At 35.5% G+C, this 15,164-nt stretch overlaps 1 protein-coding gene across 1 annotated transcript in view; it reads right to left on the bottom strand.

Moving 5' to 3' along the window:
* The window catches only part of JMY (junction mediating and regulatory protein, p53 cofactor), a 73,943-nt gene that overhangs the window by 23,127 nt on the left and 35,652 nt on the right, over nt 1–15,164 (bottom strand). The window contains exons 3-5 of the mRNA XM_086771481.1: nt 13,142–13,292; nt 10,772–10,941; nt 3,386–3,551 (exon numbers count right to left, since the gene is read on the bottom strand). Of these exons, the coding sequence (XP_086627607.1) occupies nt 3,386–3,551; nt 10,772–10,941; nt 13,142–13,292 (487 nt within the window). The remainder of the gene's footprint in view (nt 1–3,385; nt 3,552–10,771; nt 10,942–13,141; nt 13,293–15,164) is intronic.

Genomic DNA, 15,164 nt, shown 5'->3' on the forward strand with positions numbered 1-15,164 from the left:
TATTTTCTGGGATGTTTCTGACCTCCCAGTTACTGCTTCTGCTCAGAGGCAGAAGAGGGAGGGGAACTTCAAGGCAATCCTTCAAAGCATTGCAGGTCTGAAAAGGAGGTCATTACTAATAGTTTTATCAACACACATGACTTTTAGCCTCCTGAGTAAAGCATTCAGTTTAACATTGAGCTCATCTCCAAATGCTGCCTTCTCATCTCTTGCCAAGAAGGAAAGAGTGATGATTATAAATCCTTCCAGAATACTGGGATGAAAAAGCAGCAAAGGCTTCTTGTTGCTTATTTCACTGGCATACCAAGTAGGATACTTTTGTAATACACTAAGGGGGATATGCATTACTGCTGGCTGAAACAGGCAGGTACAGCTGGCATGACTGTCAAGCATCTACTCTGCAGCACCACCAAACCTAATTTCAACTTCACCAACTACTTTCAGCAAGACCATAACTTCCTCCTACTTCTGCTACTAGATTATCTGGGGAGAAGGGCAGGGTTTTCTTCAGCACACTGTCCATTTTAAAAGCTATTGTCACTTCATGTTATTTGTGCAACAGTCTCTGCTGCATCCAAAATTCTGATTGTCATGCTAATTTTAGCTCAGCAGAACACTAGGCAGGACCAGAAAAAAAAGAAACACAGCACTATATTAACCTTAAAATAAAACCTAATAAAAACAGACCTACTACATTCTTTACTTTACTGCTCAGTTTAAAAGAAAAAAAACCACACCCACACATAAAGTTCCATCCATATGTAAAACTGCCAAATCACTAGAACCCCACTCTAAGACATCAGTGAGTAAAAATAAGATCCATGGCTAACAACAATTACATTCTGCGATGCAGTTATTAAATGGGAGAATTCACATGGCAATTTTGTTTTAGATCACTTTCATGCAGAGTTAAAGACAGGCATTTACAGATAAACCTCAAGAGCTTAGCTCCAAACCAGTAAAATCTACCAGTTCTAAAACATCATCATGTTAAATTATGGTTTACTGTTTGGAAAAAAAAAAAAAACAAAAAACAAAAAACAAGCCCACAAAAAAACCCACCCTGTCAACTCTACTGCAACCTCCATCAAACATTCCAAGAGTTTTCTACAAACAGCTTTTAACCTTTTGAAATTACTATAAATTTGGTAAGTGTTTAAGCCTCTAACAACTCAACCACTTACAAGGAAACAATTAAAATTATTCCTTTTTAGATACAACCATATAACTTGCACTTGTTCAACCCACTCTCCAACCAAAGCAGGAACCTACTATCACGTTCTCTGTTGACAGCAACACATTCACCACAAAACCATCTTACAAGGATATACAAATAGTTTGTATGGATAGGAGAAGATTCTTTAGAATTCTAACCTAATAAATCCACATTTTCTGAATTTCAGTACAAGTATTTGGTTAATAACAGTAAAAACTACAACTGTTGTTTATAATACAACAATCTACTGTAATTTGATACTTTTCAGATCCCGTATGCTGAATTTGCAAAATAAGATGTTTTTCTTCTAGCTTACAACCAACTGCCAGCTAAATCAAATCACACACTCAAAAAATTCTGTTGGGATTTCATTAGCAGTACTGCTGATGTTCCTCAAATCAAAACACAAATCCAAAACTCTCTGAAATATCTTTGCAGACAGAGCCAATACAGTCAACGACTAAAGAACAGCTTCTATAAGTCACTAAGACACATGTATTTCAAGTCACACAGAGGTGCACAACTGAAAGGCTATTACTTTACTGACTATAAGTACACTTTAAAAAGGAAGCATAAGAGAAGATGTAGCAGACCATTCTTTTCTCTCTGACTGCACAGGAAACAACACATATTAAAAGACCACTATGTGGTCTTTTCATTCAGATTAGGTGCTGAACAGTCTTGAAGAAATGTAGCCACTTCAGTGCCACATTCTTCACATTAATTGTTCTAACTCCCCCACTTAAGTAAAGTCCCAAGAGATAACTTCATCCTTTGAACAAAATTCACACACATTTAAGAACTGTATTTTTAATTTTCTGTCCTATTAAATACTGAGAGCTGTTTAAAAACAGTAATTCCTTCTAACATATGCAGTTGTCTAACAGAAAAAAAAAATTAAATTGGGATTTTGTATTTAAGAATACTTTACATATTTAAAACAGCAAAAGAAGCCAGAATAGTAAACTATTTTGTTGCCCTGGAGAAAGGAAAGCGTTGGTTGTTTAGCTGACTGGGGGTTTTGTTTTATTTTGGGTCAGGTTGTGGGGCTGGTGGTTTTTTTGGAGATTTATGGAGAAAACATTAGTGACAAGTCATAATGACCTCCGATGTTTTTACAGTCGGCTTAATCTATGAGGGCCCTTAGGTTTTACTATCACTTCATCAAAGAGAAAGGATTTTGATACCTATTCCTCTCAGCTTCCTGTTCAAGGCATTTCCTTCAATTTGCAGGTAAGCAAATCATGCTCTGTCTTCAGTACCAAAATTAAATGTTCAGTTTCCCAAGTACAAAAACTATCTATCTCTAAAGCACTAACTAGCTCTTCACAGAGGCACTTGGTCAAAGGTGCCGTATTTCTTTAAGTCTTTTACAGCGTTTGCAATCCTCATCTTCCATACACACAGTTACAGTTGTTGCCATTAAAAGCCTAAAAGGAGAAGATTCACCTAACAGTGACAAGAATCCATGATACCTATGTTTTCTCCTTTTCCAGAGGCAACTCACAATACAATCCAGCTTCAAATCTCTCTTAAATGACTTTTCTATCCATAACTAAATTTGCTATGCAAGGCCTATGCACTAAACAATAAAACACAGCTGGTGTGAATAAAAACATTAACTACAGAAAGTAGTTAATTCGTTCATTCAAAAATGCTGTATGATTTATCTGTATCAATTCCATAGTTTGTAAGTACACAAGGTATAGCAGGTTCTGGAAACATAAGGTTTGCATCACTGCTCTAAATTAGAGAGATAGCAATACCACAGTCTTCAAAGTTCAGCTGAAAAACTCTTCATTTGCAGGAATACCTTTTGAAAACAAATCACTTCAAAGAAACACATAATACCAATGCAAATTTTTAAGAAGACAAGTCCAGTAATTAAGACTTTTCCTCCTCCCTGAACTTAGTTTTCCAAAACTTACAAAGTGTCTTACATGTTTATTTCCAAACACAAGCAATGAGAACCAGACCAAAACTTTTCTATGTGTATCTATATGCCTTATGAACAGGTGTAAATTTTAATTTAACAGTACTTATCTTACAAGATCCAGCGCTTCATATGGTAAAGAATCTGTTCCCATTTCACTCCCACAGGCTTTACTAGACCCTTAGGAAGAGAATTATCTTCTACAAATTACACCTTAATTAAAATGCATAAAGCACCTGACATAAGTCTTCTGATGCTTTCAAGTTGTGCTGTCAGCAGCAGCTCTTCACATTTCAAGATCTCAAACTGCACTTCATATAACTGAAGCTGTAGATCATAATAATCAGCTTCTAACTGGTCCAAATGGGCTATGGCTTCTGTACCACCTTTCAGGCTCTGCATCTAAATGGAAAGAGGAAAAAAAAAAAAAAAAACAAACAAAAACCAACAAACAACACACATATGACTCCAGGATAATGAGGAGAACAAAACCACAGACTTCACAATTACAGCTACATAGAGTCTGGTACACTAAATGTAACGTTAAAACTAACATATCAAGAGAAGATAGGTTTTTATCAGTCATACACTTTCAGATATCTTTAATATTTGTAATTTTTTTTCTATACAGCAATAAAAAAAACTGCATGGCACTGGATTACTCTGTGACTGTCAAAATGACAAGTCATATAGTGCATAGTGTGAAACATCCGTACCACTTTTACTCTACTACTTGATTCTCTGAACATACATAATGAAATTAGTATTTTCTTCAGTCCAAAAAGTCTAAAAGTTGTTTTGCTAACAGGATCTAGAAAGCTACAGTTAAAATTATCATTAAAGCTGAACTGAGGAAAAAAAGTCAGAGGTGGTGGAAACAGGGATAATTACATGCACTGATCCTCTTGTAATTAAAATATTGGTATATATTTTAGCACTTATTTATGTCGTATGTTTGTCATAGAAAAGTGACACAAGACACAATGAAAGTGAACTCAAATCATCCTCTTTCATTTAGCCAAACAAGATTTTACTGCTCAGTACATACAGTTAGCCATACAGACCATACTTCAGAAATACCACCAGGCAAGGGTATTATGTGCTCACTTTGGAGGGAATTCAAAGCCATGCAGCTCTACAATGTGCCTGCAGAAGAGTTAGGGCCACATCCAAGTTGTCTATCTGCTCAAAAAAATGTATGTCTGATAGTTATTCCCAGATGACGGATGAAAGTAATTCTAAATTTTAACCAAAGATTTGTGATCTACCCATCTACCTCACCATTCTGATGAAGTGTGGTCCAGTTTCTGTATTACAGACAATCAATCATTAAAAAGGGATGTCTCCAAGCAAAAATACAGGACCTAGTACACTGTACATCTAAAAAAAAAATTGCTAATATGTTTTTACATTATGGTCGTTTCTTCAATGTGTAAAACTGCATCTGTAATTAACAGCTAGAAATCAGTTTCCTCAGTTTTACTTATCACACATGAGATAACTATACTAAACAGAAAGATATCTGTACTGAATTAAACCAAAGATCCATCTTAGTCAATACCCTGTTAATCACCGATATCCAGGAAGATGAAACGTAGGCAGTGCTGCCTTGTACACAAAATAGACTTACTGGATTTTACTTCATAAATTTGTCCTATCCTTTTTTTTAATAGCATGTATGCTTTTATCACTTGCATTATTATCTATTGACAGGGATTTCACAGCTCAATTAAACACTAAGGAAACAGTTCGGTTTCCATGTAAGATTCTTTCAGTGTAGGACTGATAGACAGAAGACCTGTGAATCAATTATCAATTCTTGTAATGTCTATTTTAAAATTTTCTTCTACTATATTATGTATTTACTGAATGCATTTTTTGTGTATCATGAGGATACACAGGCTACACAAGCCTGAAAGACTCCATAAGCCCTTTAGTGCATATTGTAAATAATACAATCAAAAATGTATAAATTATATTCAGTACAGTGTGACACCAAAGTGTCTTGTTATACCATTCCATTACCCTGCTTACTAAGTTACTCATTGCCAGAAGTACAGTAAGTGACATAATGATGATGTATTTGGAGTGAATTAGAGGCTAGTTTTCAAGACAAAAGGACTAATTCTCTTGAATCTTCCAGGTTTTCCATATAGAAGAGATAATGTTCATTGGACAGGCAGGGTATCCTGAGTTTTGGCATTTTCAAACGATTTTCTCATTGTAAAAAAATATACCACAGCAACAAAACATAGTGAGAGTTTCATGGGGTTTTTTGTTTGTTTTGGTTGGGTTTGTTTATTGTTTTGGGGTTTTTTTCCAAATTAAGGCAATGTCATTCAAACTTCTATCACAACGAAGAACTTTTGCTTTGTAAGTGAACTGTGAAATTCACTCAAACTTGTATGTATTTTTTCCTTTAAAAAAGATGTTCCTAAATTTAAGTTAATAAATTTTGTACAAAGACTATATAGGGACATAAATGGGCCATCTTCAAAAGATCAGCTAAGCAAGTTATAGTAGCTCAGTATTTCATTCAGCTGTAGCGGTGTCTGCGTGATAACAGACCTGTCTGACAACTGAGTCTTAGGCCAACAAGGGTAGATTACAGATGCTGCCAGCTACCTGGTCTGTTTTGGGGGTACAACACCACTATACTCAGTTTTCAGGTGCAACAACAATGGGAAATTAATATTGTCGTATGGTTCCCAGGCAGATATCCTAGCTACATAATAGTTCCTCATGAAAAAGAAAAACAGAGACCTTCAATTTCAACCATTTATGGCAAAATTTTATGTGAGATCCTATACATACATGTGATAATTCAAAACAGTCTTATCATTCTTGGGAAAATTTCAGCATTTTTTGTTAAAAATTTAAGAGTGGTTCAACTTTTAATGTTACAAGTTGCTATCCAATCTGTACTAGTAATGTGCTGCATCCTTGGTAGGGCTCAGGCTGATCAACACGGTGAAACAAACCAAAGAACTTTAATGTGAGGATATTAGAGGAAAGAAACATTCTGCAGTTGGACAAAGAACTAGAACTGAGGAGATCCAAGTTCAATTTCCTGCTATGCCACAACTTCCTGCATTAACTCAAACAAATAATTTAATCTCTGTGGCCCAAATTAAAGTAACAGCGTTTACAGTCTTTGCTTTATCTTTCATACTACGTGAAGAACTTCAGCAGGAACTTAGGTTTCTCAATAGTTCCAAGGTAGAAATGTATCATCTGTAAACCCAAACATTGGTAATAAAGACATAACGGGTTAAAATAGAAAGCCTCTGACAAGAACTATGAACACATATACTAAATGGATAGATTAAAACATTAACAGAAAAACAGCCAAACATGGAATACAGAAGTGAGGGTCGCTAAACGCAGCTTTCCACCACCATGGAATGCTTTCAGACAAATCTAAAATTAACGGCTTTCATAAACTGAGTTCTTAAAATAACTTCCATGTTGTTACTGTTGTTCTTATTCTGCTTTTGTAAAAACAAAAACAAAACAAAAAGGTTCCACGAAACTCTGTGTTTGTTACTCCCACTAGAATAACTTCCAGATACTCCGTAACTGCCAGAAAACTTCTTCCATATTTCCAATGTATTCACAACCAGATAACACAATTTGTTCTTGCGCCAGTACTGAACAGCAACGTGCATTGCTCTTGAGTAATATTTATTCCCATTAGTATTTTCCATAGAATCAGAGAACAGTTTGGATAGGAAGGGACCTTTAAAGGTCATCAAGTCACACTCCCCCCTGCAAGGAGCAGGGACATCTCCAACTGGATCAGGTTGCTCAGAGCCCCGTCCAACGTGGCCTTGAATGTTTCCAGGCATGCAGCACCCACCACCTCTCTGGGCAACCTGTTCCAGTGTTCTACTATCCTCATTGTAAAATATTTCTTCCCTGCATCTAGTCCAAACCTACCCTTTTTCAGTTTAAAAACACTAGCCCTTGTCTTATCACAAGCAGCCGTATCCCTATTTTTGTGGAAAGCAACTCTGTATAATCTCAGCCTTTATTTGATTTGTCAAAACAACTTCAACTCCCCCTGTAAAACAGACTTGTCATTCTGCCATTATTTTGGAAACCCTCTGATTCATCATTCTTCCTGTCTTAATCCTGAACTCAAACTCTGCTACATTAGATTCTCTACCATTTTAACCTTTTCAAAGCAATATCCTGTTTTTATTTTCTATGCCTAGAAAACAGTACCCAAATGGTTTGCCAGAGAATGTATTTCAGTTCTGATTTTATAACACTGCAGCAAGTCTGTTCTAAATTATCATAAATACTTGCTCTTTTTATTTCTCTTGGTAAATGGGAACTAAAAGCCAATGATGCACAAAATCCTTCAAACAACAACAAAAATGTATCTTTAAATGCTAGGGTTTGCCTCTTTAAAACAGTCATTCTCTGTGAAATAAAAGTATAAAAATGTATTTTGTTCTAATAATGTTCTTTTGAAATAACTTCTGTGGGTTTTGATAACTATTAAGTCCAAAGTAGGTTATCATTGTTAATAAGTAATTTTCTAATAATCTCTCACTGCATTATTAAAAGCCTAACTATGACTCCAAGTTTGTCTATAGAATGCACTCCACTACTTCACCTGGGGTGCTCAAAGCTTTCTGCTTTCTATTTTCTTTAAACACAATGACCACTTAAAATAGTTTTTAAGTCTTTTTGAAGTTTTGATAGAACTGGAGAATATTACACAAATATTTAATGTAAGATTAAAGAAAAAAAACTGTCATTTTTACAACCAATTTTAGTTTACCAATTTGAACACTGAAAGTGAAGAAAGCAAAAGCATTCCTAATCTGTTAATAAAAACAATCCAAATATGTTTAAATAAATCTTCAAAAGATTTCCCAAGTCTTCTCTTCTTACTTAGCCTTTCAAAAAAGTTGTCACAGAAAAAAAAAGTTTAAAGAAGAAACAATGAAAGCTTCCAAAATGAAACATACTTTTCTGAAAAATATAATGTTGCATCTGCACCAAAATCACTGTCCATTTCTTACAGAAAGCAGATCTTACAGATTAATTTTCTTACAATCTTACAGATTAATTTTCCAGAAATAGCTATTCATGCCTTCTTGATTAGAACCCTTAATAAAATTCTTTTTTTTTTTGCTGATGCAGCCAATTCAGGCAAAAGTAAAATGACAGCTATGAAATGCAAGATATGCTTAAATACTCAAAGTCATTGGAAGCAAATACATCTTTGATTCGGGCTCAGTGTAAAGGAAAGGAAAGCACTCTTAGAATGATGAAACTAGGAAAAACATTCCTAAAAAACCCTGCTTTGGTAGAATATGATTTTTTTTTAATTAAAATGTCACAGACCATTTATCATGTATATTAAAAATTGGTTTTGAAGTGTATCTTTAAAACTGAACTGTAGACTTCCAAAAGGAAAAAAAGAGAAGACTAGTTACTGAATCTTATATACGCAAGATGGGACTTGTTGGAATTTAAGTCTCCAGTTGCTCACTTCCATTTGTCCAAACCATTTTATGTACTTAGACAATTACAAAAGATTCTTACTCTGATTTAATGTTTCTGTTTACTGTCATGAAGACAAGATTTGGCAACCAGTCCACAAAAGCAGACTCTGGTCTACCTCAAAATAAAAGTTTTCATTATTCCCCTCAAACAAAATTCAGAACAACAGAAGGAACTTCAGAGGTACAAATCATGAAAATAAAAGAGCTTAATATGCAATTTGTGTAGAGTTATTCTTTCCACTTAAAAAAAAAATACAGATACTCACAGGACTAACATTTTCAGCTGTCAAATAAAAAAGCAGGGTGAATTTAGATTTGGAGAAGAGAAAATTAAGTGCAAGAGAAACAAGTATATTATTTCTTATCTGTCTCCTTTTCCTACTCAGTGACAGCAAATTTATAGATCTAAGCATAGCAGGAAGGTCTTCACTTCTTAAGCTTAAAAGAGAAAATGTATCACATTTGCATTTTTGTTGTTGTCATTTTCTATTTTTTTTTTTTACTGTAATCTCTTCCAAATACACCAGCTAATATAATCACCAAGTATTTTCTTTATGATAAGACTACCACCCTTCTTCTCCAATATGGGATTCTCAGTCATGTTCGTTACATCCAACTTCACATACTTAGGGCTATTATATTCTCAAAGCTAAAACAGATGTTTCAGAACAGAGGTTGGTCCTCATATCTCATCATCATGTTTCGATCCAGAGTTCTCTACACCGTGTAATACACCACCCCAAAGCACCATGCCCATGCACACCCATCAGATGTTCCTCATTCCTCTGTCCCCAAAAGCCTCAAACTCTCAGTTCAGAGCCCTTCACCCCATAAAATACTGCAACGACCCTCTCTTTTTCCTATGCAGCCCCTAATGCTTTAGCACATAAAAACAATCACTCATTTACCACAAGGTCTCATTCAATAAATATTCACAGGGCTCCACTGGGACACAAATAAGATGTGCTATGGAAAAGATGATGCATGGCTGCCCTAAATATGCGAACATATTAAATATAGTATTTCCAATTAGTACTACTGGATTCTCTCATCAACTCGTAGCTAAGGATGGCAACAGCCTGATAAACTTAGGTTTCCAGAAAGCTCTAGGCTTTCTAAATATAAAGTGTGTTGAAATGGAACAAACTTTTTATTTTTGTGCTCTGCATCTTGCATGTACCCTCCCCTCTTTGCAGACCAAGCTATCTTCTACAGAAGCTCCTAAAATAGGCAGATAGTCTATCAGGCTTACAAATATACCAATCTATACTGTGCTAAAGTCGTGAGTTCTCTGGATAACCTTTTCATAACAGAGCTATTGGTTTAGTCAAATTTTGCTGAAACATGCAAATGATTGGACAGATTGTAAATTAATATTAGTATGACAGAAAGTCCTTAGCACCAAATATCCCCATGATAGCAAATTTTAAAAGAGGATTTGTAGCATTTTTGCTTTTGAGGAGGTGTCATAAAACCCAATAAACATGTTTTTTTTTCTGCTAAGACATTTAAACACACTTTAATACATGCGCTTTTTCCTCAGGAAAGCTGTAGCTAGCAGAACCTCCTCTGGAAGACTGCCTTAATAATTAAGGTAAGCAGAGACGGAGAGAGTGCAGTACCAACAAGCTAGTCACCTGTATATTTACTAGCGTTCAGACACTTTCCATCTGGAATGTCAGAACTATTCCAAGAAGGTGGTCATGCCTCTGAGAGCTAAAGTGTGGAGATTACATAGCAGAAGATTTCTGTCCCACCCCTCTCCTTATTTTATTCATCTCCATGGATAGCTGTAAACATTAACAGTAAAAATGGTGATCTTGGTTGACTAACCAGAAAAAGGTGAACAGAAAACATAAGTGGTACAAAACCCACCACATCTAGATTGCAACTCCATTGTCAAACATGGTAGTGTGTAGTAAGTTTAAATACAAACTTCTATTATTAAAAGCAGAAAAATAATTACTTTCAAGTCTGGGGAGTTTTTGCGTTTGGTTTGTTGGTTGTTTTAGGGCTTTTTTTTATTATAACAATACTCTTTCAGGTTTGGTTTTTTTCCCCAGATGTTTTATTTTTCTATTTATTGGTACAAAAAATTACCTCCTCTTTCAGTGCATGTTTCTTCTGCTCCAAACAGATTTCTTTAGCACGCATCAACTGCAGTGTCTCCTTAGAAACTGCATACTGAAGCTTCTCCATACGTTCCACTGCTGCTGCCCATGCTGCCTTACCAAATTTCTTCTGGTCTGCTCGCATTCGATCGTACACAGCTAGAGAAGGGAAGAAAAGGCAGACGCTTACCAGTCCACTCTTCAGACCACTAGTGGTTCTACAGTAGACAATGCACACATACAAAGTTCTCTTAGTAGGGAGTAGTAATTCTATACAGTGCTGACCTTCAAATGCAGGATGTAAGTACTATTAGGATTCAGGTAAATAGGCAATTAACTATTTGTTGATCATTTCATCATTATAATTGCAGGGTTTTTAATCCATAGAGGGACCATGCTGAGTACACATTACCTGAACACTTGAACCACTGGTTCAGAATTCTTGACTTAATAAAAATATCTCCTTAATGCTACCACGTGGTCTTAAAACTGCATCCTAAATTCTCCCTGCTTCTGAAAGCCCCAATTATCAGCTACTAGAGTCTCCAGTTCCCCTTGACAACTTCTATAGTGCCAGTATAAGTTTAAACAAATCTGCAGAGTGAACAATAATACAATTTAAAACAAAAACTTCAGCTTGACCTCAAGTGCAAGTCTGTAATATTACTGAATTAAATTTAAATAACATGTATCTTTTAATTCAAAAATAGGTTGCTCAAAAAAAAAAAAATTCTAATTAACTAAACAGATTATAATCTGATCTTAACATGCAGGGAGGGATGAATGAGAATCTTTTCAGGAAGACTCCAGAGTAGTAGGATTCACTTGTCTGATTCAGATATTCTACTCTTGAGCCCCAGACAACATCTGGTGACACACATGAGATTTTCACAATTTTTAATATATAGAACAATCATATGATATTTTTGCTTAACTTTCCAAAGCAGAAGCCACGAAAGTCACATAATCAAAGGGACAGCATTCAGTTCCCAGTGGTTAGAAAATATTACATGTTGTTGCTAGGTAATAAAAATACTTTTATGTTCTCTTCTGTTATTTCTCTGCCATCTGTTAGTATCTTGGTATGTAAGACCACCCTGTGATCAGCAAGGGGCCAAAAAAACCCAAAACATAACAAAACAGGCAAGAAACCTGCACACCAAAGGTCTACAGTTGGTAAATGGTCTCCAGGCACTTCATTTCCCTGTGTTTTCCCCACAACTCTGACTGCTCTAAATAAAATAAAAAAGCATGCAAACAAAAAAAAAAAGTAAGTAACTGTAAATATACGTTCTTTATCAACTAATGGGGTATTTTATTTGCTGCCTTTGTCACACTAGGAAAGGAACCAAATCGATTAAATACATTTAGAATTTGCTGTAATTAAATTCATTACAACATGCTTGAACTGGTTTAGTCATTTTTTCAAAAGTAGGTCCACGTTACACTTAACTTGGGTTGTCACCAAAAGGAATCATTTTGCAGTGACTGCTTCTCTTGAGGCAGATGTAGCAGTCACGCAGGGAGACAACAGGAAACCTACCCATCAAAAAAGATTTTCTCCCAGGGGTACAGCTTATTCATCTGGTTGCACGATCGCTACCACCAATGCAAAGAAAGGAACAAGAACCCACAGTCAGGCAGAGAAGATAGTGGGACAAACTCTGCCCGTGACAGCCCACGGTCAAACTAAAAGAGGTGACATGAAACCATATCCTCAAATGTGTTTGCCCTAATAAACTGATTATTTAAGTTTAAATGGTACAAGGGTAAGAGTGCAGATGTATATTACAAGTTGTATGACCTAGTTTTACGGCATCAATTCTTTAGTAAAACTACTGCATTCTTCAATTATAGAAATGCCAAGGTTATATCCATCAAGATTTCTGAACAACACAACAGCTTTCACCAAGTAGTGGTGAAATATTAAGCTGTTGCTTAATATTTAGAGCTATGAAAAAAAATTATTGAAAGGCAGGGGAGACAGGAAAAGGAAACTAATTGAAAGGTAATAAACACTTACTATGGTGGTCTGACATATTCAGTACAGAAGACAGAATCCATCAGGGACTCCCTAAATCCATCGCAAATGTACAGAGCAGGTAATACAACCACATTGAGAAAGCGGTTGTGAAACTTTTATCTAAAATTTCTATTCTGCTCACTTCTGATGATGTTCTTAAAATGCTTATTGGTGAAATACTCGAATAGACATAGAAAATGGGAATGACAACTGCATTCTCCTCATGAAGGACTGATGACAAAAATCAATAAATCACAGTACAATACAGAACATGGTAAGCATTAAATATTTTTAAAATATCTTTTATTTAATGGATAAGATAGTAAAAATAAGTACCTTTCTGTGTTTTAGCTGTTATCTCAAAGTATTTAACTGTAAGATCTTGAATAGAAAGTACAGCCATATGGGCTTTTCTCTGCCAATCGGCATCTTCTTTTTGCAGACTCTCAATTCTTCTGGGGCCTAGGTAGTCATTCTCTATTGAGATCTGAAAATAAATCAGTCCACAATTAACAACACAATTAATTGTTGCTATTTTGCCAACAGCAACCAGTTTCAGGCTGGCAAAGAAAGAAAGAAAAAGGACAGAACACTACCAGCAAACAACCATGGCTTCTATTCTAACATTTTCTCAAACTCACTTTTTGGTCTGAAAGTTCCTCATTTGATCCCAAAGTTCTGGAGAAAGTGTGGTCTAACAGGGAAAACCTCCTATGTCACAACTAGATCACATAACCAAATCTACACTTTCTTTTCTAGTAATCACTTTCCTCCCTCAAAAAAAAAAATCCCAAAACCACAAAAAACTCCCACCATCAAAACAACAAAAATCACCAACCAAATCCAACTCCAGCAATTCTTCCTAAAAAAATTATATTCTCTTTGAGAAGAATCCAAGCCTCACGGTAAAATTGGCTAAGATAATTTTTTTTTTCCCCAGCTATGAAACTTGCTTTTGAAGACTTTAATGTTTTGCAAGTTTTACTCCAGATAATGCTTTGAAACTAAGAAAATCGTGACAGCTTTCACAAAACTGATTGTCAGAAAGTACATAAGAAGAGGAAGAAACAGCAGAATCCATTAACTTCAACACACCATGTAGACATCTTTTTCCATCAGCTATTGCTTCAGAGTAATGGAACATAAAACAATACATTTCTACATCATATGGATATGTTTCTGAAGGAAAACAAAATAGTTCTTCAAAGGAAACAAAATGAAAGGACGTCCCTAACCTAGCCTGTGAGCAAGTAAGAACGGATCAGGGAGACCAGACTTTTCTACTGAAAACATTCTTCTCTAGAAAAGTTCACAAACTTGTTGATTTTTGAAGACAGTAAAGTACATTTCTTGTGAGAACATATAAGAAACATCTGCAACTACAGGATTTTTGTTAAGTTTTATATAGCATACATCTCCTAAAAGAAATAGTCCTTAAGGATCCTTAATACTTCCCAGGTTCTTTCTGAAGACAGCTGGGACAAGAATGGACGAAACTGACAGAAACAGACTTAGGCCAGGACACATCACAGCTTAGGCAGGGATCTGCCATGTCTCTCCAGCTCCCTTAGTTATCCTTCTGCTAGACAGACTTGTAATAGTCAGAAAAGGAGAAAAACCAGACATGTAACAACAGCAGGTCAATTAATTGTAAGAACAAAAAAAAACTAAGTCGAGGGAGCACTACAGATGGCAGAGACAATATACAAAAGGAAACAGCTTCATATGTAAAGGAGTGTTTCAGCTCAAACATTCAGCTATCTTCAAAACATTTCAGGAGGTCAAACAACCAATTACAACCAGGGCCGGCTGGATATATTAGTAATAAAGCATGCATTTCAGCTTCATCATCCATTCAAAGACTTCTCAAAGTTAGTCTTACAGGTTTTAATTTAACTATGCTCCCAGCTGGTAACACAAACCAAGCACTATTTCCCCAAATATGTTATAATTCCACATGTACAGCTCCAAACATACTAAGTGAAAGCACTCAGCTGTAAAAAGAGCTTTACAGTTTAACTGGTTTTATCCTAACAAATTGTGAGAGGGACTTCAATGTCAACACATGCAAACTAACCTAGACTGGATGGTCTAGATTCCTTAAAATATCTGGTGCCTAGGAGTAGCTAGCTACAGCGGTTTTGATTACATTAAGCAAGATACAGGAGAATTACATATACAATGCAGTAAAGATAATGACTGTAAAGGAAGCAACAAACTAAAAAGCAAACAAGATGTTAGTACATACACAAAGATGACTAAACAATTATATCATTGTATTGCAAAGTGCATTGGTGAATGTTTTTTTTTTCAAAACTATGGAGAACGGTGAAAAATTAAGCATTCAGAAGAGAAAAAT

This window comes from Chlamydotis macqueenii, chromosome Z (genome assembly GCF_036417535.1).
Source record: "Chlamydotis macqueenii isolate bChlMac1 chromosome Z, bChlMac1.mat, whole genome shotgun sequence".
NCBI classification, from domain to species: Eukaryota; Metazoa; Chordata; class Aves; order Otidiformes; family Otididae; genus Chlamydotis; species Chlamydotis macqueenii.